Source organism: Leucopleurus acutus (assembly GCF_964270905.1).
Source record: "Leucopleurus acutus genome assembly, chromosome: 18".
Classification (NCBI taxonomy): Eukaryota; Metazoa; Chordata; class Mammalia; order Artiodactyla; family Delphinidae; genus Leucopleurus; species Leucopleurus acutus.
In genome coordinates, this window is record NC_139160.1 from 35,554,333 (window position 1) to 35,579,064 (window position 24,732).

A 24,732-nucleotide genomic window follows, 5' to 3' on the forward strand; every position below is an offset into this window, starting at 1 on the left:
TTTTGAGACCTGGAGTGAGTGGGGGAATCATAGGCAATCTATGTTTGCCAATTGACCTTACCTAAAGGTAAAGTAAACTTTCTACATTCCAGACAAGAGGTAGACTTACAACTTGAAGCAAGGTGTCAGATGAAGTTAAGCCCTTACTCTCCCACAGAAACTGGGAGATAAGGATGCTATCTTTCTTGAAGATTATATTCCCGGGTCCTTGAGAAAAAGCGTCTGTGGCTGTAACACTGGCAAGAGGTTTTTTAAAAAGATTTACATCTCAAAGGGACAGAGAACTTATAATTTTCAATTACAAGTTGTTCAAAGTAAATTCTCTAAGGAAAGTGAGGTCAGGACTCTAGAGGCAGGAGAAACCTGTCTAAAGTTTGGTCAAACTGAAGGAAATGTTAAAGCCCTCTTGGCATCACACTGTGGGAATTGGGGCTTGAAGAACCAGTCAAAAAAGTTGGTGATTCTCTGACTATTGCTGTTGCTATGAGTAATTACCTTTCCTCTTTGACTCAGGAGTCTTGTGTCTTCTCTCAATATACATACATTTGTGGCAGTTTACCTTGTCAGCTAGCAAATAGGATAAAGTCACAAATGCTTCAGAGTTCTTAACAATTTGACATTAGATTTTGAACTTTGGGGAAAATTCACCAGAATTTCCCTACACTGAATGAGACTGAATGAGATCACTTCAATCAATATTAACATAATATGTAAATATTTAGCAACTGTTTAAGATCTAAGAAAACCCATCTAAGGAAGAAGTGAATTGACTGGAAAAACAGTATATAAAAGTTGTATATATTGTCCTATTGATGACTCATAATTAAATTGCTAGTTTTTAATGATTTCAGTTTATAAGAGGCATCATATTTTCTAAGCTTTAGATAAGTTTATTATGAAGTGATGGGGAGCCAAAGCACAGAGAACCCTAACCTCAAATTCAAACTGATAATGTTACATTGCTTAATGCAGCATTGCTTAAAGCGATAAAGTACTTTAAACAACAGTGTAGAAATAATCTTCAAAACGTGAGGCACAAGATGCATCACCTCTGATTTTTAGATTTTGCTACTTCACATGGTCATAAATAAGGAAATGTATTATCTTTCATAAAGCATTTAGGTCATAATATTTAGTTGGATTCCATTTTTTTCACTTGAATGAAAAAATTCAATAAATAGTGAAGAGTTTCTACCGCATTGCAATTGTTTTTTTTTTGAATTTTATTTTATTTATTCTTTTTATACAGCAGGTTCTTATTAGTTATCTATTTTATACATATTAGTATATATATGTCAATCCCAATCTCCTAGTTCATCCCAACACCAACACCAATTCCCCCTTCCCCCCTTGGTATCCATACATTTGTTCTCTACATCTGCATTTCTATTTCTGCCTTGCAAACCAGTTCATCTGTACCATTTTTCTAGATTTCACATATATGCTTTAATATACAATATTTATTTTCCTCTTTCTGACTTACTTAACTCTGTATGACAGTCTCTAGGGCCAACCACATCTCTGCAGATGACCCAATTTCATTCCTTTTTATGGCTGAGTAATATCCTATTCTATATATGTACCACATCTTCTTTACCCATTTGTATGTCGATGGGCATTTAGGGTGTTCCATGGCTTGGCTATTGTAAATAGTGCTGAAATGAACATTGGGGTGCATGTGTCTTTTTGAATTATGGCTTTCTCTGGATATATGTCCAGTAGTGGGATTGCTGGGTCATATGATAATTCTTTTTTTAGTATTTTAAGGAACCTGCACACTATTCTCCACAGTGGCTGTATCAATATACATTCCCACCAACAGTGCAAGAGGGTTCCCTTTTCTCCACACCCTCTCCAACACTTGTTGTTTGTAGATTTTCTGATGATGCCCATTCTGAATGGTGTGATATAATACCTCATTGTACTTTTGATTTGCATTTCTCTATAATCATTGATGTTGAGCAGATTTTCATGTTCCTCTTGGCCATCTGTATGTCTTCCTTGGAGCAATGTCTATTTAGGTCTTCTGCCCATTTTTGATTGGGTTGTTTATTTTTTTAATATTGAGCTGCATGAGCTGTTTATATATTTTGGAGATTAACCCTTTGTCCATTGATTTGTTTGCAAATATTTTCTCCCATTCTGAGGGTTGTCATTTTTTTTTTTGTTTATATTTTCCATTGCTGTGCAAAAGCTTTTAAATCTTATTTCCATTATTCTAGGAGGTGGGTCAAAAAAGATCTTGCTGTGATTTTTGTCAAAGAGTGTTCTTCCTGTGTTTTCCTCTAAGAGTTTTATAGTGTCCACTCTTACATTTAGGTTGTTAATCTATTTTGAGTTTATTTTTGTGTATGGTGTTAGGGAGTGTTCTAATTTCTTTCTTTTACATGTAGCTGTCCAGTTTTCCCAGCACCACTTATTGAAGAGACTGTCTTTTCTCCATTGGATATCCTTGCCTTCTTTGTCATAGATTAGTTGACCAGAGGTGTGTGGGTTTATCTCTGGGCTTTCTATCCTGTTCCATTGATCTATATTTCTCTTTTTGGGCCAGTACCATATTGTCTTGATTACTGTAGCTTTGTAGTGTAGTCTGAAGTTAGGGAGTGTGATTCCTCCAGCTCATAATTTTTTCCCTCAAGATTGCCTTGGCTATTTGGGGTCTTTTGTGCTTCCATACAAATTTTAAGATATTTTGCTCTTGTTCTGTAAAAAATGCCATTGGTAATTTGATAGGAATTGCATTGAATCTGTAGATTGCTTTGGATAGTATAGTCATTTTCACAATATTGATTCTTCCAATCCAAGAACATGGTATATCTCTCCATCTGTTTGTGTCATCTTTGATTTCTTTCATCAGTGTCTTATAGTTTTCTGAGTACAGGTCTTTTACCTCTTTAGGTAGGTTTATTCCTAGGTATTTTATTCTTTGTGTTGCAAGGGTGAATGGGATTGTTTCCTTAATTTCTTTTTGATCTTTAGTTGTTAGTGTATAGGAATGTGAGAGATTTCTGTGCATTACTTTTTTATCCTTCTACTTTTCCAAATTCATTGATTAGCTCTAGTAGCTTTCTGGTGGCATCTTTAGGATTATCTATGTATATATCATGTCATCTGCAAACAGTGAGAGTTTTACTTCCTTTCCAATTTGTATTCCTTTAATTTTTTTGTCTTCTTTAATTGCCGTGACTAGAACTTTCAAAACTATGTTGAATAAGAGTGGCGAGAGCGGATATCCTTGTCTTCTTCCTCATCTTTGAGGAAATGCTTTTGGTTTTTCACCATTGAGAATGATGTTTGCTGTGGGTTTGTTTTATATTACTTTTATTCTGTTGAAGTATTTTCTTTCTTTGCCCATTTCTGGAGAGTTTTTATCATAAGTGGTGTTCAATTTTGTCAAAAGCTTTTCCTGCATCTATTGAGGTGATCATATGGTTTTTATTCTTTAATTTGTTAATATAGTGTATCACATTGATTGATTTGTGTATATTGAAGAATCCTTGCATCCCTGGGATAAATCCCACTTGATCATGGTGTATGATCCTTTTAATGTGCTGTTGGATTCTGTCTGCTATTATTTTGTTGAGGATTTTTGCAACTATATTCATCAGAGATATTGGTCTGTAATGTTCTTTTTGTAGTATCTTTGTCTGATGTTGGTATCAGTGTGATGGTGGCCTTGTAGAATGAGTTTGGGAGTGTCCTTTCCTCTGCAATATTTTGGAAGAGTTTGAGAAGCATGGGTTTTAGCTCTCCTCTAAATATTTTATAGAATTCACTTGTGAAGCCATCTGGTCCTGAACTTTGTTTGTTGGAAGATTTTTAATCAGAGTTTCAATTTCATTACTTGTGATTGGTATGCTCATATTTTCTATTTCTTCCTGGTACAGTCTTGGAAAGTTATACCTTTCTAAGAATTTGTCCATTTCTTCCTGGTTGTCCATTTTATTGACATAGAGTTGCTTTTAGTAGTCTCTTAGGATGCTTTGTATTTCTGCAGTGTCCATTGTAACTTCTCCTTTTTCATTTCTAATTTTATTGATTTGAGTCCTCTCCCTCTTTTTCTTGATGAGTTTGGCTAAAAGTTTATCAATTTTGTTTATCTTCTCAAAGAACCAGCTTTTAGTTTTATTGATATTTGTTATTGTTTTGTTAATTTCTATTTCATTTTTTTCTGCTCTGATCTTTATGATTTCTTTCCTTGTACTAACTTTGGGTTTTGTTTGTTCTTTCTCTAGTTCCTTTAGGTGTAATGTTAGATTGTTAATTTGAGATTATTCTTGTTTCTTGAGGTAGGATTATATTGTTGTAAACATCCCTCTTAAACTGCTTTTACTGCATCCCATAGGTTTTGGGTAGTCATATTCTCATTGTCATTTGTTTCTAGGTATTTTTTTATTTTATTTTTGATTTCTACAGTGATTTCTTGGTTATTTAGTAACATATTGTTTAGCCTCCATGTGTTTGTGTTGTTTCCTTTTTTTCCCCTGTAATTTATTTCTAATCTCATAACATTGTGGTTGCAAATGATGCTTGATATGATTTCAATTTTCTTAAATTTATTGAGGCTTGATTTATGACCCAAGATGTCATTGTTCCGTGTGCACTTGAGAAGAAAGTGTAATCTGCTGTTTTCAAATGGAATGTCCTATAAATATCAATTAAATCTATTTGGTCTATTATGTCATTTAAAGCTTGTGTTTCCTTGTTAATTTTCTGACTGGTTGATCTGTCCATTGGTGAAAGGAAGGTTTTAAAGTCCCACACGATTACTGTGTTACTGTCAATTTCCTCTTTTATAGCTGTTAGCATTTGCCTTATACATTGAGGTGCTCCTATGTTGGGTGCATACATATTTATAATTATTATATCTTCTTCAGTTGATCCCTTGATCATTATTTAGTGTCCTTCCTTGTCTTTGGTAACATTCTTTATTTTAAAGTCTATTTTATCTGATATGAGTAGTGCTATTCAAGCTTTCTTTTGATTTCCATTTGCATGGAATATCTTTTTCCATCCCCTCACTTTCAGTCTGTATGTGTCCCTAGGTCTGAAGTGGGTCTCTTGTAGACAGCATATATATGGGTTTTGTTTTTGTATCCATTCAACAAGCCTGTTTCTTTTGGTTGGAGCATTTAATTCATTCACGTCATTCACATTTGAGGTAATTATTGATATATATTTTCCCATTACCATTTTCTTAATTGTTTTGGGTTTGTTTTTGTAGGTCCTTTTCTTCCCTTGTGTTTCCCACTTGGAGAAATTCCTTCATCATTTGTTGTAGAGCTGGTCTGGTGGTGCTGAATTCTCTTAGTATTTGCTTGTCTTAAAGCTTTAAAGTCAGCTGTTATGAGAGTTCCCTTGTATGTTATTTGTCATTTTTCCCTTGTTAGTTTTAATAATTTTTCTTTGTCTTTAATTTTTGTCAATTTGATTACTTTGTGTCTTAGTGTGTTTCTCCTTGGGTTTATCCTGCCTGGACTTTTGTGGCTATTTCCTTCCCTATGTTAGGGAAGTTTTCAACTCTAATCTCTTCAAATATTTCCTTTGACCCTTTCTCTTTCTCTTCTCCTTCTGGGACCCCTATAATGCAAATATTGGTGCATTTAATCTTGTCTCAGAGGTCTCTTAGGCTGTCTTCATTGTTTTTCATTCTTTTTTCTTTATTCTGTTCCACAGCAGTGAATTCCACCATTCTGTCTTCCAGGTCACTTATCCATTCTTCTGCCTCAGTTATTCTGCTATTGATTCCTTCTAGTGTATTTTTCATTTCAGTTATTGTATTGTTCATCTCTGTTTGTTTGTTCTTTAATTCTTCTAGGTCTTTGTTAAACATTTCTTGCATCTTCTTGATCTTTTCCTCCATTTTTTTTTCTGGAGTCCTGGATCATCTTCACTATCATTATTCTGAATTCTTTTTCTGAAAGATTGTCTATCTCCACTTCATTTATTTGTTTTTTGGGGTTTTATATTGTTGCTTCATCTGGTACCTAGTCCTCTGCCTTTTCATTTTGTCTTTCTGTGAATGTGGTTTTTGTTCCACAGGCTGCAGGTTTGTAGCTCTTCTTGCTTCTGCTGTCTGCCCTCTGGTGGATGAGGTTATCTAAGAGGCTTGTGCAAGCTTCCTGATAGGAGAGACTGGTGGTGGGTAGAGTTGGGTGTTGCTCTGGTGGGCAGAGCTCTGTAAAACTTTAATCCACTTGTCAGCTGATGGGTGGGGCTGAGTTCCCTCCATGTTGTTTGTTTGGCCTGGGACCACCCAGCACTGGTGCCTACAGGCTTTTTGGCAGGGTTAGTGGTTGACTCCAGTAGAACTCACACCAAGGAATACTTCCCAGAACTTCTGCTGTCAGTGTCCTTGTCCCCACAGTGAACCACAGCCACCCCCTGACTCTGCAGGAGACCCTCTAACACTAGGAGGTAGGTCTGTTTCAGTCTCCTATGGGGTCACTGCCCCTTCCTCTTGGGTCCTGATGTGCACACTACTTTGTGTGTGCCCTCCAAGAGTGGAGTCTCTGTTTCCCCCAGTACTGTTGAAGCCCTGCAGTCAAATCCTGCTAGCTTTCAAAATCTGACTCTCTGTGAATTTCTCCTCCTGTTGCCAGATTCCCAAGTTGGGAAGCCTGACATGTGCCTCAGAACCTTCACTCCAGTGGGTGAACTTCTGTGGTATAATTGTTCTCCAGTTTGTGAGTCACCAACCCAGGAATTTTGAGATTTGATTTTATTGTGATTGCACCCCTCCTTCTGTCTCAGTGTGGCTTTTCCTTTGTCTTTGGATGTAGGGTATCTTTTTTGGTGAGTTCCAGTGACTTCCTGTCAATGATTGTTCAGCAGTTAGCTGTGACTCCGGTGCTCTCACAAGAGGGAGTTGTAAATGTTTCTTAACTGCTAGAACCTATTCTGAATGGCATCATAATTTTTACTATTAATTTGATTTTAGAACCTCACTATGGAATAAATCCATTCGGTTTTCATTTCTCCCATGTTTTAGGTGTGACTGTACTAGAAGGCCCTATCTATGCCGTGGGAGGCCATGATGGCTGGAGCTATCTGAACACAGTGGAGAGGTGGGATCCTCAGAGTCAGCAGTGGACATTTGTAGCTAGTATGTCAATTGCCCGAAGCACAGTTGGTGTGGCAGCATTGAATGGCAAGTGAGTAGACTTTCTTTTTTTATTTGAAAAAAAAAGTTTTTGAGTGAATATTGTTTTAAAAATAACATTTAGTAAACTGTTTTGATAAAATATTTAAATCTTTGGGTTTTGATTATTTTTTTAAGTTTAGTCTTCATGGATCATTGACAGATCAAGACTGCATATTTTTCTGATTGTCCCTTCTTATAAAATAAAAACCAAAACTTCTTTACAATAACTGGTTTTTTTTTTAAGTATCACATATATTTCATGAGAATTTTGTGAACTAAAGATCTGCATATTTATATCCTTTCTGGTAAAACAGTCTGAGGAGCCTGCAAAAGACTACTAAAAATTTGGTACTTAATATATTTTTTTGCATGATTGTATGTCTCTTCACTTTTCTCCTTTTCCATTCCTATCACCCTAAATGGGGAATTTTCAAACACAACACCGTTGATATTTTGAGTCAGATAAATCTTTGTTTGGTGCAGGGCTCTGTCCTGTGCCTTGTACAGTGTTTAGCAGCAGACTGGCTTTTATCTACTAGATACCAACTGCAACACCCTGCCCAATGTGGTAATCAAAAAAGTCTCCAGACATTGCCTAATATACCCTCTGGGATGGCAAAATACACTCCCTCTCACTGCCATGAGAAACTCTGCCCTAAAAAAGCTACTAACACCCCTGGTTTGAACAACAGCAAAAGCTTCCAATCTGTTTACTTCTCTTTCCCCTAAAGTCCATTTGCTAAAGCTGCCACAGCTGCTTAACAAATGCAAGTAATATTTCAGTCCTCTTCAAGAACTTCTCTTTACAATTAGAACACAATGCCTATCTTTACCTAAAGGGACCTACTGGATCTTATTTCTGCCTATTCTACATTTTTTCTCTGTACGTCAGCCAAATTGCCCTTTTATCTTTGCTTCAAATATAACAGCTCTAACCAAATTCAGTCCCTTTGAATGTGCTCTTTTCTTTGTCTGAGATGCTGTTCCTACCCACCATCACGTGCTTGGGTTTTTCTCATTTTTCAGGTTTCATCTCAAAATTTGTCCACAAAGAAAGTTATTTACTATTAATCCTATTAAATTAAACCACTCTGCACACTATCCCAAACTGCTTACTGTTCTTAAAATTACATACATTACTGTTTTCTCTTTTCACTAGATATACATGTTTAATGAATGTTGGGCTTCAATTTTCATTTAGGTTTATTTGATGCCTAAAATTATATTCTTAGTGTCATGTATACTTCCTGAGAATTCATTTAGGATTTTTCCTGGAAATAAATGTTTACATATTAATTAGGGAAAATGTTAGATCTATACATTTGAAATCTTTTCATCTGAAAATGTGATCTTACTTTTATCTCTTAAAATTAGTCGCTATGTATTTTAGTGGTTTTAATTTAAGTATAGGTTTAGTATTTTCTTTCTGAGTTTTATTCACACTTATTTGTATTTTTGAACATTTTAGATATTATATTTTGGTTTATATATTTGTATGTATTAATAATTATACATTTATAGTACACTGGAGAAGAAAGTTTAAGTATCTATATTTATGATAATCATTTTACTAAATGCATGTATCAGGGTTTTTTTTTTTTTTTTTTTTTGGTGGTATGTGGGCCTCTCACTGCTATGGCCTCTCCCGTTGTGGAGCACAGGCTCAGGACGCACAGGTCCAGCAGCCATGGCTCACCGGCCCAGCCGCTCCGTGGCATGTGGGATCATCCCGGACCGCGGCACGAACCTGCGTCCCCTGCATCGGCAGGCAGACTCCCAACCACTGTGTCACCAGGGAAGCCCCATGTATCAGTTTTTTTGATTTATAATAATAGATTTTCTAGGAAGATAAAATGGTAAACTAATAACGAAACTTTGTCTCTTCCTTCTTAATGTTTATGTTTATTTCCTTTTTATTGTATTGCTTTTATTTTTAGAATAGTGACATAAATAGTAGTGATATTGGGTGACCTCGTTTATGTCTTTTAATTGGAAAGACTTTAATGCTTTATAGTCTGTGTGATATTAGTTGCTATTTAAGATACTTATACCATGTGGTGTCAAGGGCAAGATCTTGTCATTACCTGTAGTTTCACTAATGGATATTTTATTTTAAAAAATCAACCTTGGTATAATGTTTTATTAAATTCTTTCTAAAAATGTATAAAATTATATTTTTCTTATTTGATCTATTAATATGGTGATTTACATAAATATTATAATTGTAAATCATTATTGCATACTTAAAATAAAACCAACTTATCCATGTTGCATTATTCATTTAGTAATTTGTTGCATTCTATAGTCTATGATTTTTCATCTATGTTTGATCTACATATCTTTTGAAAAACATTTCATAATATTTTCCATTACGATATGAAGCTTTTCTTATCATAATAAAATCATAACATGAATTGAGAAGATTTCTACAATTTATCTGCTATAAGTATCTACAAATATGGGAAGTATATATTCTTGAACATGACAAATGATAGAAAAAAATTATATGTATATTATCATATATATTCCCTTTAAAAGTTATATTTTACTGAGATTTTAAAATTTAGCAGAAGACAGTTGTACCTTACTTCTAACCCTATGACTATTAATAATAATATATCTTGTATTGTTATATCTTCTTTTGTACTGTTATTAACCTCCTAATTTGTTATTTTTAGGTGTTAGTATTATTACTAATTTTGCCTTATCTTAGGTTTTGTCAGTATCATTATTTGGTTTTGTTTTTATCTTTAATCAAATGTGTGCATAGAGTGAAGTTATACTTGTTTTCCCTCTTCTTTTCTTATTCATTAATTTATACTTGGCTCAGTTTTATTTAATATGTCTTGAAATTCAGAATTTAACAAAATATAGTATTAATAATTGTCTTTGCAGTTTATTCTTCTTTAATATATCAAAATTATCATTTTAATTGTTTCCATTTCTTGCTTATTAAGAATAGTTTGGCTGTGAACATCCTCACTTATATATGTCCTTTGTGAGCATGCGTACAAATTTTAGCTGAGTGTAGACCTGGAACTGCAATTGCTAGGCTGTACGGTATTCTTGTGCTCAGCCTTAAGGGATAATTCCCAGAGGATTTTGAAAGTGTTTTCCTAATTTATGTACATATTCACACTGTACTAGAGATCTAGATACTATGCATCTACTGATTTGGTAACGCCAGTTTTTATCTTTTATGGTTTTATCTATTCTGGTGGATAATGCTATCACATTCAGTTAATGACTGAGATTGTGCACCTTTTATATACTTATTAACAATTTTATATCTTCTGGCTGAAGTATATATTAAAGTCTTTTTCCTGTTTCCATTTGGGTTTCCGTCTTTTTCATTTTGCCTTGTAGAGTTCTTCTTATGTTCTAGAAATTATTTCTAGATAAATGTATCTCACTTTATTGTTAGTAGTATATTACTATTACTACTATTATTATTTTCCAGGAAGGATATGTTGATTATATAATTTATGAAACTTTATTTCTAAAAGGAATTTTCCTATGTTTTCACACATTTATTGTAAATTGGCTTGAGTAATTTAATGTCACAGCCTTGTATCATTATAGTTAAGTAGATATTATATACTTACTTATCTTCTGTCATTTTTTTTTTAGGGAGATGTGTGGTAAGTCCAGTAGTTTTTCATCTTTAATATGTTTTTATATCTCATTCTTATAGATGTTTTGACTATATTTCTATCAGTTAGGGTACAGTCAAGAGATAGAAACCACTCCAGCTATTTATCAGTGATTCTATATAAAGATAATCTAATATAAAGATTTGTTAAGTAGATATAAAAATTAACTAGTTAACCAAAAAGTCAACAAGAGAACACTATATCATAAATGTATCAACTAAAGGAAAGAGCTACCACCCCTAGTGTTGGAAAACAAAAGAAGGGATTGTAGTTATTAAGATTTAGAAAATCAGAGGAGAGCCCCTATGCAGATGAAATCCAGATATTGGTGATTGGACCTCTGCTTAGCCAGAGTTGGCATCTCTGACATGAAAGAGGGGCCCCTTGGCCTGGGACCCGAATCTCTGAGGAAGTGGTGCCAGTCTGCTAGTGTTGATGGCTCTGAGTGGTCTCAATAAGGCCAATTTTGCAAGTTCTGCAAAATGGCAATTGGATGCAACTGAATGCAGGAAAAAAAGATGGGGTGACACAGGAACAGGAAATGAGCAGCAAGGAGCAAGACCCTTCCTCCTCTAGTCTTTCAGTCTCCCTCTAGCATCCATTAATGTCACATCCTAAAAGAAGGAACCAGGTGGCAAAGCAGAAACGTGGTTTTCAGAGTTCCAGCCCCCATATCAAAAATCAGAGTACAGGAGAGAGAATGTGGGGCTGCGAGATAAGAGCTTAACTACTGACATGTTCTTCTCCAATTTCAAAATGTTTACCAGGGTATAACCTGATGGCTGCTTTTCATTCTTTTAACTTACTATTTGGAGATTCATTTGAACAATCTCAATCATGTCTTTATTTTACTAAGGAAAGTTTTTATCTACTGAGGATTGGTTTTTGTTTGATTCCTTTTCCATTATTCTAGTTCTTTGGTTTTGGGATATATATTTCAGTATGTATTTATGTTAATGATTGTGTGTCTTTGAGCACTGATTTCTTTCCCATAAACAGTTTTTCTCCTCAGTCATTTTATTTCTTTTCCATTTAACTTGGGAAATTTTTTCTATATTTTATTGTTAATCATTGCCATTTTGCTTATGAATTTTACTGTTTCTAGTGAAGACATAATCTTTATTTTAATTCTCCATATATGATATACTTATTTGACAGCTCTCTTTCCTATCTGCCTCATATTCATCTTATTTCAATTGAGGATACTCTCTTATTGTTTTACCTTAAAAATCTCTTGTATCACTAAATGTATATTTTCTTAAATTGCTTTTTTTTTTTTTTTGCCGTACGCGGGCCTCTCACTGCTGTGGCCTCTCCCGTTGCAGAGCACAGGCTCCGGACGCGCAGGCCCAGCGGCCACGGCTCACGGGCCCAGCCACTCCGCGGCATGCGGGATCCTCCCGGACCGGGGCACGAACCCGCGTCCCCTGCATCGGCAGGCGGACTCCCAACCACTGAGCCACCAGGGAAGCCCTTAAATTGCTTTTGAGAGTACATTTGGTGACTTTTCCTCACCACTTACACTGATGCTAATATATAGATTCATCTCTTATATCATTTAGGAAATGGGTATCTCATTGACATAGCAAATTTGCTCAACAAAGATGAGAAATATCTTTACCCTTTCCTTATATTATTCATTTGTTACATTATTCTGTAATGAGAAGGCATACATACACACACAACACACACAACACACCCAAGACACACACACTTATTTTAAAGTTTTAATATATTACTTATCTTATTCTAGATTTTTTATAATTACTTTGCATTATATTTTTGTGACCCTTCCTTAATATTTTACTGTGAAATATCTTTATATATATATATATATATATATGTGCGTGTGTGTGTGTGTGTGTGTGTGTGTGTGTGTTTTGTTACAAATCTCCAAACTTAATCAGAAATAAATGGGATAAAAAATTTAATAAATATAATATTTAATGGATAGTCTTATAGTAAATTTTCACATGTTATTATAACTGAATTTTTTAATCCAGTTTCTTCCCTTTTAAATTAGCTTTATATGGAATTCATCATTTGTATCATTTTGTGGTCCTTGTATCTTTTTGGTCAGCTAGGATATTTAATATCCTAAGAAATCATGTTTTACTCTAACAACATTCTTCATACCAAATATCAGAGTGTGAGAGTATTTAAAGTTTTTGTTCTTAAAATTGTTTACATTTTAATTAAGTACATTTTCCCAAATTTTAACCCTATTTTATGAAAATGTTTGGAATTATTTCATTTTTACTTCAAATAATCTTTCTCCTTTAAATCAGAATAGTATAGACCTCATTTGGGATTATTTTTTAATTCCCTTGAGTGTGATTTAATGACCTCTAAATTCTGTGGTTTAATGACTTTCTCTTAATGTCTGGTTGCTCTTCCTGTTTTACTCAGAGAAAAACATAATCACTAGAAAGTGACCTTTCACTTCAGACCCACATCAGAAAATTGTTTCAACATTCAATAAACAGTTGTTTATTTTTCTCTCACCTGTACTGACATGACTTTATTTACCTCTACTGACATGACTTTTTTTACGTCTTGTTTAATTTTCACCTCTCACTAATGTGTCATTCTAACCTGACTGTTGCTTCTCTGAATATTATTTTGAATAATTTTCCCAATTAAGGCTAATAAAAGCCGGTGAACAGCCTTCTTGAGTTTAGATCATTCATGATACCTTTATTGTGGAAAAACAAGGCATTGGTTCATGGCTTAAAATTAATGAGTGTATTCTGGTGTATTCAAGAGCAAAATTATATCAATTTTATGAAACATTTTGGTCAGTCATCCAATGAGACAGATTAACCTAAGTCGTAGATATATCATCTTAGGCCAGCACAGCCACAGACTTACTTGATGCATAAAGGGAATACAACAAAACAGTAAATAGACATTCTGGTGTGGAGAGTGACCATATAAAACCTCAGACTCTCCAAATAATATCTACACTAGTAACTATTTTTGTTTCTTATTTGCTCTGTGCCTTAGCTTTGTTCTTTCAAGCTTTACTTTGTAACTAAAAGGTCTTTCCGGTTTGTTTCCCTTTATTTCCTGAGTAAGCTCAAAAAGCAGATACTCATACTGCCTGAGCACATCCATAAATAGTCCTGAATTTTAATAAATGTATGCTCTGGTCCTTGGAGAATCTGCAAAACAGATTTAAAAAACTGTGTTTGTTTCATGATTCACCATGGCAAAACTGATTTACTCAGTCATTCAAAACTTCATGTTAATAATACACATGAAGAAGCTGCTATTTCTGTGCAGTCTGAAGTTTATACAGTTTGAAATATCATGAGAACAGGAGTCATGTCTGTTGTTTTCTCCAGTACATCCCAATATCTAGCACTGTATCTTATTATGCCTCAAGCTCTGCCACTTACATGGTGCTCTCTAAGACCATTTCTATTTTTGTATCCAAACTTTGACATTCTTTTTCTTAAAAATGAACCCCAAATTGTAAAAGATTTCCTATGATAAACATGTCACCAAATGCAAGTTCATGTGCCTGAGGCAGTGAGGCCAAACAAACCAACACATCAGAGTTAAGAGCAGAGAAACGTTTATTGCAGGGCTATGCAAGGAGATGGGTAGTTAATGCCCCCCAAAACCCCCAAATCCCTGAAGGATATCAGCAATGAATTTTTAAAGGCAAGGTGAGGAAGGGGCATGGTTGGTTGTTGCACACTTCTTGGTACAGGAATCCTTTGTTCTTGCAGTTTTCCACATAGGTCAGGACAAGATGTTCCTGTAAACCACCAGCAAGACAAATGTTAATCTCTGTTCTGCAACATTTTATCTCTATATGAATGGAAAAGTGTCACACCCTTAAAGGTCAGAGCTTTGAAAATGGGCCAATTCGTATATTTCAAGCTATAGGCAACATTCTTAACTCAAGCAAAAGCAATAGAATACAAATGTTAAAGTAATAGAAACAGATTTAATATGGAGTCAGATTTGTTCTTCCCTATTACAAGCAGTTTGTATTAAAATTGTATTATTTTAGAGTCACACATTTAAAAAAAATCACTTGTTTGCTGAGTCTCACTGAGAGCTGTTAGGCTTAGGAGATTTGTGATTTGCCTTCTGGAAGAAATGATTTCTAAGCTGGAACTTGATTGATTTACCAGATTTGCAGAAAGTGAGGAAGAACTGCAATGAGAAGGAACAAACTGTGTTCAGTTCCTGAGTGTGAATTGCAAACAAAAGGTGGAAAAGTTGAGTTTAGCTGAAATATAATGAGGAATAGTGGCCCCAATAGATTGGATAGAAAGCCAGCCTCTAGGTCATAGCAACTTGGCTAAGGTAAAAATATTATAAAAGGTTTAAAAAAGGGCAGCAACATGGATGTATTTCAATTTTGTAAAAATCACTCTGGCTGAAGAATGATTTATAATTGCTCAAGGAAACTAAAAAATTATTAGAAGCTCATCACAAAAGTAGATTGGCTGAGATGCATTCCAGTGGTTCATAGGGATTACTTGATAAATCATGCCTCAGAATTAAAATGTATAGCAACAGAATGTTACTGACCAGGGTTCTTGGCCCCCTCAATCAATAGAAATTGATAAGAGGCCAGGCAAGAAATTCAGGCAAGGCTTTATTGGGGTTCTTGCTGCAGCAGGAGGGAGTAAAAACAAGTAACAATTTTCCTTGCTTGCTCCATGAGGCAGGGCAAGCTGCTTCTTTATATGGGATATGGGTGGGTCAAGGATTGGCCGGAGAGGTGGGTTGGGTGGTCTGCCCACCCCCATGGTGGTGCTGTGTGCAAGGTGCATATGCAGTACCCTGCTTTTTCTCCCAACACCCTGTTTTTTTTTTGTTTTTTTGTATCTTCTTATTCATAATTTGCCCCAACTGTACATGTATGCAGCTATTTTTAGTCCCTTATACTTTCTTTGTATTTTGCTGCTAAAGGAGACATTTGTCCAGGTGCAAGCACTGCAGCAATGGTCTCAAGACCCAGCCTATCTCAAGAAGACAATTCATTTTGGCTCCCTACTTGAGCATAACTACTGCCAAACTCCTTAATTTAGAATTCAGTGGTTTTATGAAACAGACCTCTCTTTCCTTCTCCAGTCTTCTCTCTTAACCACCTGCCTTATAGCCACCCTATGTCCCAAACATAAAGAACGGCTTGATGTTCACACTCTTCTGCATTTTTACATACTCATCTCTCTCCCCAGATTTCCCTTCCATTTTTTTCTTAATAACTTGTGACTGTCCACTGTCCATTTAGTTTCTCTCCCCAGATTTTCTGGTCTTTGGATACATTTGAAAACTCTCTGGAGTGACAGCCTAACACAACTCTAGATCTCTATGTGTGTTAAATTCCATGTGGCAAGATTGGTACAAACAGAATTCAGTTTATTGTACTTGAGAACAATAGTGTAAAAAAACATTAAAAATATATTAAGATGTGCCTTTAAATAAAACCTAAATGAAATTATTTGTAATATCTCCATCACCCAAAGCCTAGTTTAATCTGTACCTTTTCTATTAACCTTTTTAAAATTCACCAATTTAAAAATAATCGTTCCATCTTTTGCGTTCCCAAGACACAGGATTGACACTTTTCTCTGTAATATGTCAATATCTTATTTCAGCGGAACTTAAACAGGTGCCTTTTCTTTGACAACTTCCATTCATACATCATTCTTTTTCAAGAATTGGATATGAGTGCTTGCTTCATTCATTTTTTAAAAATTTACAAATAGGTACTTGCTATGATGATATATCAGAGAAAATAAATCAAATCTGCCCTCAGAGAGCTTACATTATATTAATAAGGGAAATAAGAAACATCAAAAGAAAGAAATTTAGAATTGTAATAGGTGTAGAGTGGGAGTTGGCAAGGAAACATGGAGGGATTAAAATTGAAGTGACCATTTCTACCAGGTTTTGGGTTAGTAAATCCTACTAAGTTGGGTGGGATGCAATTCATTAACCTAAATTAATTTCTATATTTATAATTGTCAGAGATTTATTAGGAAATATAGGCACATTCTAATAAATAAAGGTAAGTGGGTTCTGTTAACCATATGCTATAATGACAGCAAGTCCGTTTTGTTTGGGGCAGCAAATTATGCTCAGGGACTGAGATTGTCTTTGCCAGTAGTTTAAACACAGCTTCACTGTAGGAATTTCACAAACCAATAGCATACAGGGTCATATCTCTTAATAAGCTAATAAAGAAATAACACACCCATGACAGATTAAATACACTATTGTTCCAGGCAAGGGGAGAAGATAGAAATAAAGTCCAAATTTACTTGAAGTGTACTCTTTCTATGAGTTTTGGTTTCTGCAAGAGGCGGTTTGGTTTTGCCAACCAAGAGCTGATGTGCAGCTGCCAGTGGAAAATTAAAAGTCCCTCAGTTGCTAGAGCATGTTGCTAGGGAACGATGGCAGTGGTGTTGACAGACAGGCTGATAATCCTGGGGATCACCACTGGCTGATAAAGAAGTCTCCTTTATCATAGCAGAAACTAATGCCCAAGATCTTCCGAGAGCTAAATTAGCACAGGGTAGCTTTGTCCAGACTGAAACTCTGGGATAGCCTTCGCGAACTCTCTGTATTTATAGTCTAAATGTTCCCTTTGCCAGAGTTGCTTCTCCACAAGTTTTTATTGAAAAGCCCCCAGCTGGGCCCCTCAGCAGCTGAGCTACTAAGTGCTTATCAATCAAGGGCAGATGAGATGATGACATCCAGACACAAGTTACTTCATTCTTATATCAAAACAACTTTACTTCTAAAAACAACTTCATTTTTTTTTTTGGTCATAAATAAGTGAATTTGAAATCATAGCAAACCAATACACAATAACAGAGTCTCAGACTGAGTTTGCTACATGTACCAACATTTCTTAGTAAGTGGGAACAAAAGCAGCCTGATGTGTAAGCTTACTGAAATCCCACTCACTGTACTCTCAGGCACTCAACTAGTACCTCTCATGGAAATTATTCACTGAAAGGTACATGCAGGAGTATTTTGATAGCAGGAATGACAAGCCTTATCATGGGATCAGATGAAAGAGTTCTCCATCAATTAGGAAACAAAGGATCAAACAAAGTTCTGGATCTAGAGATTTGCATCAAATGTGTTATACCGCACTTTCTATAGCCATTCCTGAAGTTATGTACCAATGATAAGATATGCCACATATTAAATAAATTTCCCTAGTGTACCGATTATAAATAACATTAAATTTCTGGGGAAAAGACAAAGTGGGATCAAAAAGACTTTCTAGTGGAGACATACCTGAATTGATTAATGAGCGATGAATGAACAATAACCCACCCTATATAGTAACAAGGTACTTAGGACAGAATGCACAGTGGCACACAGGGCTGGAAAAGATCTAGTGCTGTGGCAGAAGGTTATAATTGGCTCTTAATAGTCATTCATTCCTTTTTATATGACAGCATGCACAGCACTGTTAGCTAGGCAAGTGGCCACCTAAAATAAAGATAACATTTCCCAGCACCTGATCAGTCAGGTATTGTCATGTAACTAAGTTCTGGCCAACTGGATGTAAAAAGTGAGTAGTGAAACTTAAAAGATTGATTCTTAAAGGGAGAGGATGCGCTCCTTCTTCCACTTTTCCTTCATTCTTCTGTTTGAACTGTGAATGTGATAGCTAGGACTCCACCTTCAGGACCAGAGGGTTTGTAGACAATTCTCCATGGACTTTTAACATTCCTGCACATTTTCCAAGCAAAAATATTGGCAACTTTTTTCACCATCTTTTCAAGGATATTTGTAAATCGAACAGCTTTGGAAGGTAGAGATAGTGTCTTTCTTTTGGGCAGAGAGCAGGTTTGTTCCTTGAGAGAGCAGGAACACAAAAATAAAGATAATATCTACCTTCAGAGCAATGATTGGACAGGTTTGCTGGCAGCCCCTTTAAGGATTAGCAGTTCCTAAACTCCAGATGTGAGAAAAGTCCTCTATGTAAATAAGCATTCACATGAATCTCTCTGTATCACCCTGGTGGGATTTGGAGGGACAGGGGAAACCCATGTGAACATAGAGCTCATTCTATCTGTTGTGCATGAGAAACAAAGTCATTTGTTTCTGATCCCAGAATCTTGTGTCTTTTACCAGCATCTATGAAACTGTGGTAGGCTAATTTGTTAGCTTTCAGGTCTGGTAAAATTTCACTCTTCACAGTTCTTGATAAAGGGTCTTATCCTACAAATGATAGGTTGAAAGTTGGAAGCAGCCTGGGTCTCAGCTCCTACCTGTAAAGCCACTTTACATACATTTGAACCCATATCTTAACTAATACAGAATTTATTTCTTCCTACTGCCATATTGTATGGACAGGCATCCCCGAAGACATTGAAGGTTTGATTCCAGACCACCACAATAAAGTATATATTGCAATAAAGGGAGTCACATGGAGTTTTTGGTTTCCCAGTGCATATAAAAGTTATGTTTACACTATATCATAGTTCACTGTGTGCAATAGCATTATGTTTTTAAAAACAATCTGCATACCTTAATTTAAAAAATACTTTATTGCCAAAAAGTGCTAACCATCATCTGACAATGCAGGATTACCATAAAACTTCGACTTGTTAAAAAAATAAAAAGACAATACCTGCAAAACTCAATAAGGTGAAGCACAATCAAATTCAATAAATGCATAAATCATGCATAAATAAAATGAAGTATACCTGTACTAGAATATAAAATACATGGTGCTGAGATGGGCACCTGGCAACTAGATCTCAAAACAGGAAGACCTTGTTGCTAAACTTTATATAAAACTTTTCTGTAGGCTGAATAAACACATAAGTTAATGAAAGGGGTAGGGAAGACTCATTCATTCTCAGCAAAATTCTAGAAGCGTTTACTTAAGTCAGGGGTATTTCTGACCTCCTGCCAATTTTTGGCATGCAAGGAGGGATATACAGGTCAATGTTCACAGCAACCTGACCTATGATAGTGATGTCTCCTAAGAATGTTATTTTTCTGCCCTTTTCTCATTGTCTCTGAATGAAATTCCAGCTCCATAGCATGGCATACAATCCCCTTCATTCTCAGTCTAACCTTTTCATCCTACCAGCCATCTCTTCTTCCCCTCCTTTACTACCACCTGTTCCACCAATATGACATACTTGCCACTCTATTTATCACCGGCTATGACCTTTCATTTCCCTTGTCTTTACACATAATGCTTTCCCTGTATGTAATGCTTTCCCCTATTTCTTCATCTTACAAATTTCTACTCATCTTTCAACTCTAAGTTAAAATATCATGGCTCCTTTCTTGCCATGAAACTGTCAGCTGTCACTTCTTATGTTGTCAGCACATTTACTTCTAGTAACAGATCCTTCTCTGCTCTTCATATTCTCAACATCTAATTTGTCATTGTAGTAAAACAAAACAGGGAATCAGTCTAAACTATGATTAAATAGATATTAAGAGGAGATCTGAGAAGATAACCTTGGATAATTGTCCATGAATTTTTGTGTGTACATTGCAACATTTATTCTAGCTGCAAAATATTTTCAAGTATTGAAATGCATCTGTTGGTTTTAATAATTACTCCATAAAGCAGCCCCAAAGGACACTATTATCTATTCTATACAATTACAATTTTCTCATTTCTTTTGCAAAGCTTTTTTTGAGGAAAAAATTGTAGTGTATTTATTATTTTCAACCAATTTTGCTCTAGTATTAATAATTTATATTACATTATCAAAATTACAATAATTTCATTGTTAATCTGTAGACTATATAATAGGAAGAACATTAAAAGGGATATTTACCAAATGAAATAAAACCCTGATACCTAGCTTAGGCTTTAGTAAATAATTTATAAAATAACAGCTATGATGTATCAAACATTTATTTTACAAAAAAACTGTCAGATATTATATCATTTTTATAGAGGTGTTACATAAATTTCTTTTGTATAAACCCATGTGTTACTGAGTTTTATTAGGAGAGGGTTCACACAAAAGGCAGAGAGATTGAATAAATAGTGGTTTATAATATATATATATAATTATATTAAAAAGTCAATGATGTTGTAACTTGTGAAATTTAAGTTACATTTTCTTTTCAAATACAAGGCTATGCTAATAGGCTCGACATTTGACTTCTATAATGTGAGCAATATGTTTAATTAATTATCATTATTTTAATACACATTTAGCTATATATTTGTATATGTAAGGATTCTTTAATAATTTCAAAAAAAAGTGATAAAGTATTGTATAGAATTATTTTAGTATCAGCAATGCTGGGTTCAGATAAAGCAACAGTATAATTTGTCACTATAATGTGTATGAATAAACACAGTAGCTTGAAGTCAACCATTCCATTAAAACAATAGAAAATAAAAAGGGGAATACCTTTCTTATTTGTAACCTATGTACCAGGGACTGTGCTAGGTGCCCTTCATGAAGATACTTAACCAATAAATAAAATCTCTGCAAAAAGTTATTTTGCTAAGTTTTAATAACAATATCTCAATATTATAGCATACTTCTTTTGAGTTAGATCTTCAATTTAAATGAAACACAAATAAAGTTCAGATTTCGCGAAGCATGAAAAAGTTTTTAGGATGATAAAAACTTCCGAGTGAATAATCATTTTACTTCTGGGTGACTTTGCAAGCTAAAGTGTCCAATACTTGTCCTTTAAATTGCTCCTATTGGTTAATTTCAGCATATTGCAAGACTGAGAGCCAGCAGACAACTTGTGAGTAATCAAGCAAAGAGACATTACATCCATAATGGGAACACTTGGGCAATCAAAAGTATTTTTTCATGGCAGGCATTGAGAGAAACATAAACATCTTAAAAATATCTCCAGGATTTGAAGTCAGTTTAAACATCATATTTTAGACTTACTAAAGAATATAAGAGGAGGAATTTTTAAATCTAAGGCCTAAACTATTTTATATACTAAGTAATAATGTCTTCCTATGCATTTGCTTAGTTAGAATTAAGTCTGTTTACCAATATATTAAGCATAATGTCCACTAGTAAAGCAAAAATTTCATGACATCTAATCTTATTAAACCATAAACAAGTTATAACATTCCTCTACTCAAAATCCTCCCATGGCTTCCTGTTTCACTTAGGGAAAATGTCTACATTTGCTTTAGACATTAGAGAAATATCTAAACACCTGTGTGAGACCTACCCTTTACCCCCATCCATCATCTCCTCTGCTACCCCATCCACTATCTCTGCTCTTGCTGTTCTGGCTTCCTTGCTGCCCCTGGAACTTTGCACTAACCTGTTCAATTGACCTCAAATCTTCTCCCCCAGAGAAATTCCTGAACTCACCTCCAAACACTATCATCTTCTTCAAGTTTTGGGGCAAACATCACCTTCTCAGTGAGACCTTTTTTGATCATATATTTAAATTTGTAACTATAACTCCCACTCCCACCATTTGCACTCCTGACCCCACGTCCCTGCTCTATGTGACTACAGCCCTTAGTAGTATATAATACATGTGTTTACGGTGTGTATTATGTCTATATCGCTCCTAGTAGAATTGAGTGCAAGGAATTGTTTAATATTTTGTTCATGGATATATTCACAAAATTTGGGATGGTGTGTGACATATACTAGGCATTCAAAGTTATGTGTTGAATAAATGAGTAAATAAATAAATTCAACTCTGTACCTTTCTGTGATACAATCTTCATGGCTATTATTAAATAAGCAAGAATGTTTTTACTAGGAATAGATGATGTATTTCTGCTTTTGTATTCTATGAATGTATTTTAAGTACCATGTGTGCTGTAATATTTCTTTTCCTGGGTTCCTATCATACTTCTCAGTAATGAAATAGCAAAATAAGTGTATCAAGTAAGTTTCAGCAATATTCAATCAGGCTAATATCATTGTACTATTGTTTCCTATAAAGTTTTGTCTATCCAGATAACACATTAGCTATAGTATAGGCGCTGATTATGAAAGCTAGTGTTATGACAGTATGTGTTTAAATTATTCTATTTATTTAGTGTTCTAAACTGTGAATACAGAACACAAGAAGTAGGCATGATTTACCTACTGGCAAAATCAATAGCAAAATCAATTGCTGAACAACAAGTAAGATAATCGATTTTCTTCTGATTATGCTCATTTTTAAGAAAAATTGAAGATAAATATATCTTATTTTAAAATAGGCATTCCTCGATATTTATTAAAATAATGTATTAGATGATTTAATTATTTACACAAAAATAGTTTTAATCTAACATTCTAGAAATAAAGAGGTTAGAAAATTATCATTTTAATTTCATCTAGTATATAGCTTATTAAAATCATGGGATTCAGGTATACTTAATTAGTTATAATGTTCCTTTAACAAAAACTTCCATGTGAAGTAATATATTTTTAACACATTTGAGGATCATGCTGTGATTGAAAATTTATTTGTAAAGGACTTTTCCTTTCCTTCATTTGGTCATACAGACTGTAATACTAAATCATGTTTGCCCAATTGTGTTTTTAGGTTGTATTCAGTTGGAGGTCGTGATGGAAGTTCCTGTTTGAGTTCAATGGAATATTATGATCCTCACACAAATAAGTGGAACATGTGTGCTCCAATGTGTAAACGAAGAGGGGGTGTTGGAGTGGCCACATGTGATGGCTTTCTTTATGCAGTGGGAGGTCATGATGCTCCTGCTTCAAACCACTGTTCTCGGCTGCTAGATTACGTAGAAAGGTAAGACCCCAAGGCACGGTTATAGTGAAAGAAAGAATGCGAATTACATTGATACCTAATGCAAGCAATTATAAAATCTGCATAATTTAGGAAAGTAAATTCAACTCCTAGAGCTGCTTTCTTAGTCTCTCTCTTTCTCTCGCTCGTGTGCGTGCCCACGTGCATGCGCGCACACACACACACACCACTTTATGCCTTACCTTATTTTTTCTTTCCTCATCCTCCCTCCCTCCTTCCTTCTTTCTTTTTTTCCGTTCTTTTCAACTAATATTTTTTAAAACCCTACAATTTATTTTCATATAATTCTAAAGTTATCTTTAAACTTCCCATTAATATGTTTTAAAAGGTCGATTAAAATACAGTTTTAAATAATTTTTAAAATGAATGAATGTCTGATAATTCTTTTTTTAAAAAATTGGATATATTATTTATCTGTTCTATTCATCCTGTCTTATTTGTTCTACTACTCTCTTCAAATTCGTAAAGGTGAATTACGAACTTTGTTTTATGCCATACCTTTCTTAATGTAAGAAAAGCTTATTAGAACTATATTGCCTATTATCCTGGTGTATAGAAGAAGTATAGATTCTCTTTTAATTCCTTCCTAAAAATGGCAGGTGCACAGAGGCTGGAGCGAAAATTTACCTTGGCTTCAGTCTTGGTCCAACTATCCACACACTTCCTGGCATGTTATGGCTGAATTCTCTTTAGTGGATGTGGATCTCTTAGCACTTTTATGTCATGTGAATTAAGGATTAGAGAGTTAGAGAAACTTATAGTGATATTTTCTATTACATAAGGAAACATGCTGATACATGAGGAAGTGAGATTAGGAAGTATTGAGGATAATTTTTTTATCACCTGGGATAGGATAAGTAATTCTACCTTAATGAATAACTTCAAAAGTTTTAGTGACTTAATACTATAATGCTCTTTTTTTCTCATGCTGTGTGTCCATGTGATATTATTACTCTAGTACCGAAAAGGACATATAAGCTAAAATATGGACATCGCTGGTCTCCATGTCAGAAGGGAAAAGCCAGAGAATAGTACTACATTGTTTATGCATTCTTAAAGATTCAACCTTCAAGTAATATAATTCTCCTTTGTTGATACTTTGATGACAACTCAGTCACATGGCCACAGAAAACTTCAGAGTGTGGAAAGACAGTATCTGACCTGGTACCTGGGAGAGGAACAGATGTCTGGAGGATC

General features: G+C 34.7%; 1 protein-coding gene across 2 annotated transcripts in view; it reads left to right on the forward strand.

Moving 5' to 3' along the window:
• KLHL1 (kelch like family member 1) overlaps positions 1–24,732 on the forward strand; it is a gene marked incomplete at both ends in the record, with an annotated part of 371,340 nt that overhangs the window by 328,033 nt on the left and 18,575 nt on the right. For both annotated transcript variants that reach the window (XM_082859184.1, XM_082859185.1), the window contains 2 exons: positions 6,992–7,154; positions 23,305–23,517. In XM_082859184.1, the coding sequence (XP_082715310.1) occupies positions 6,992–7,154; positions 23,305–23,517 (376 nt within the window). The remainder of the gene's footprint in view (positions 1–6,991; positions 7,155–23,304; positions 23,518–24,732) is intronic.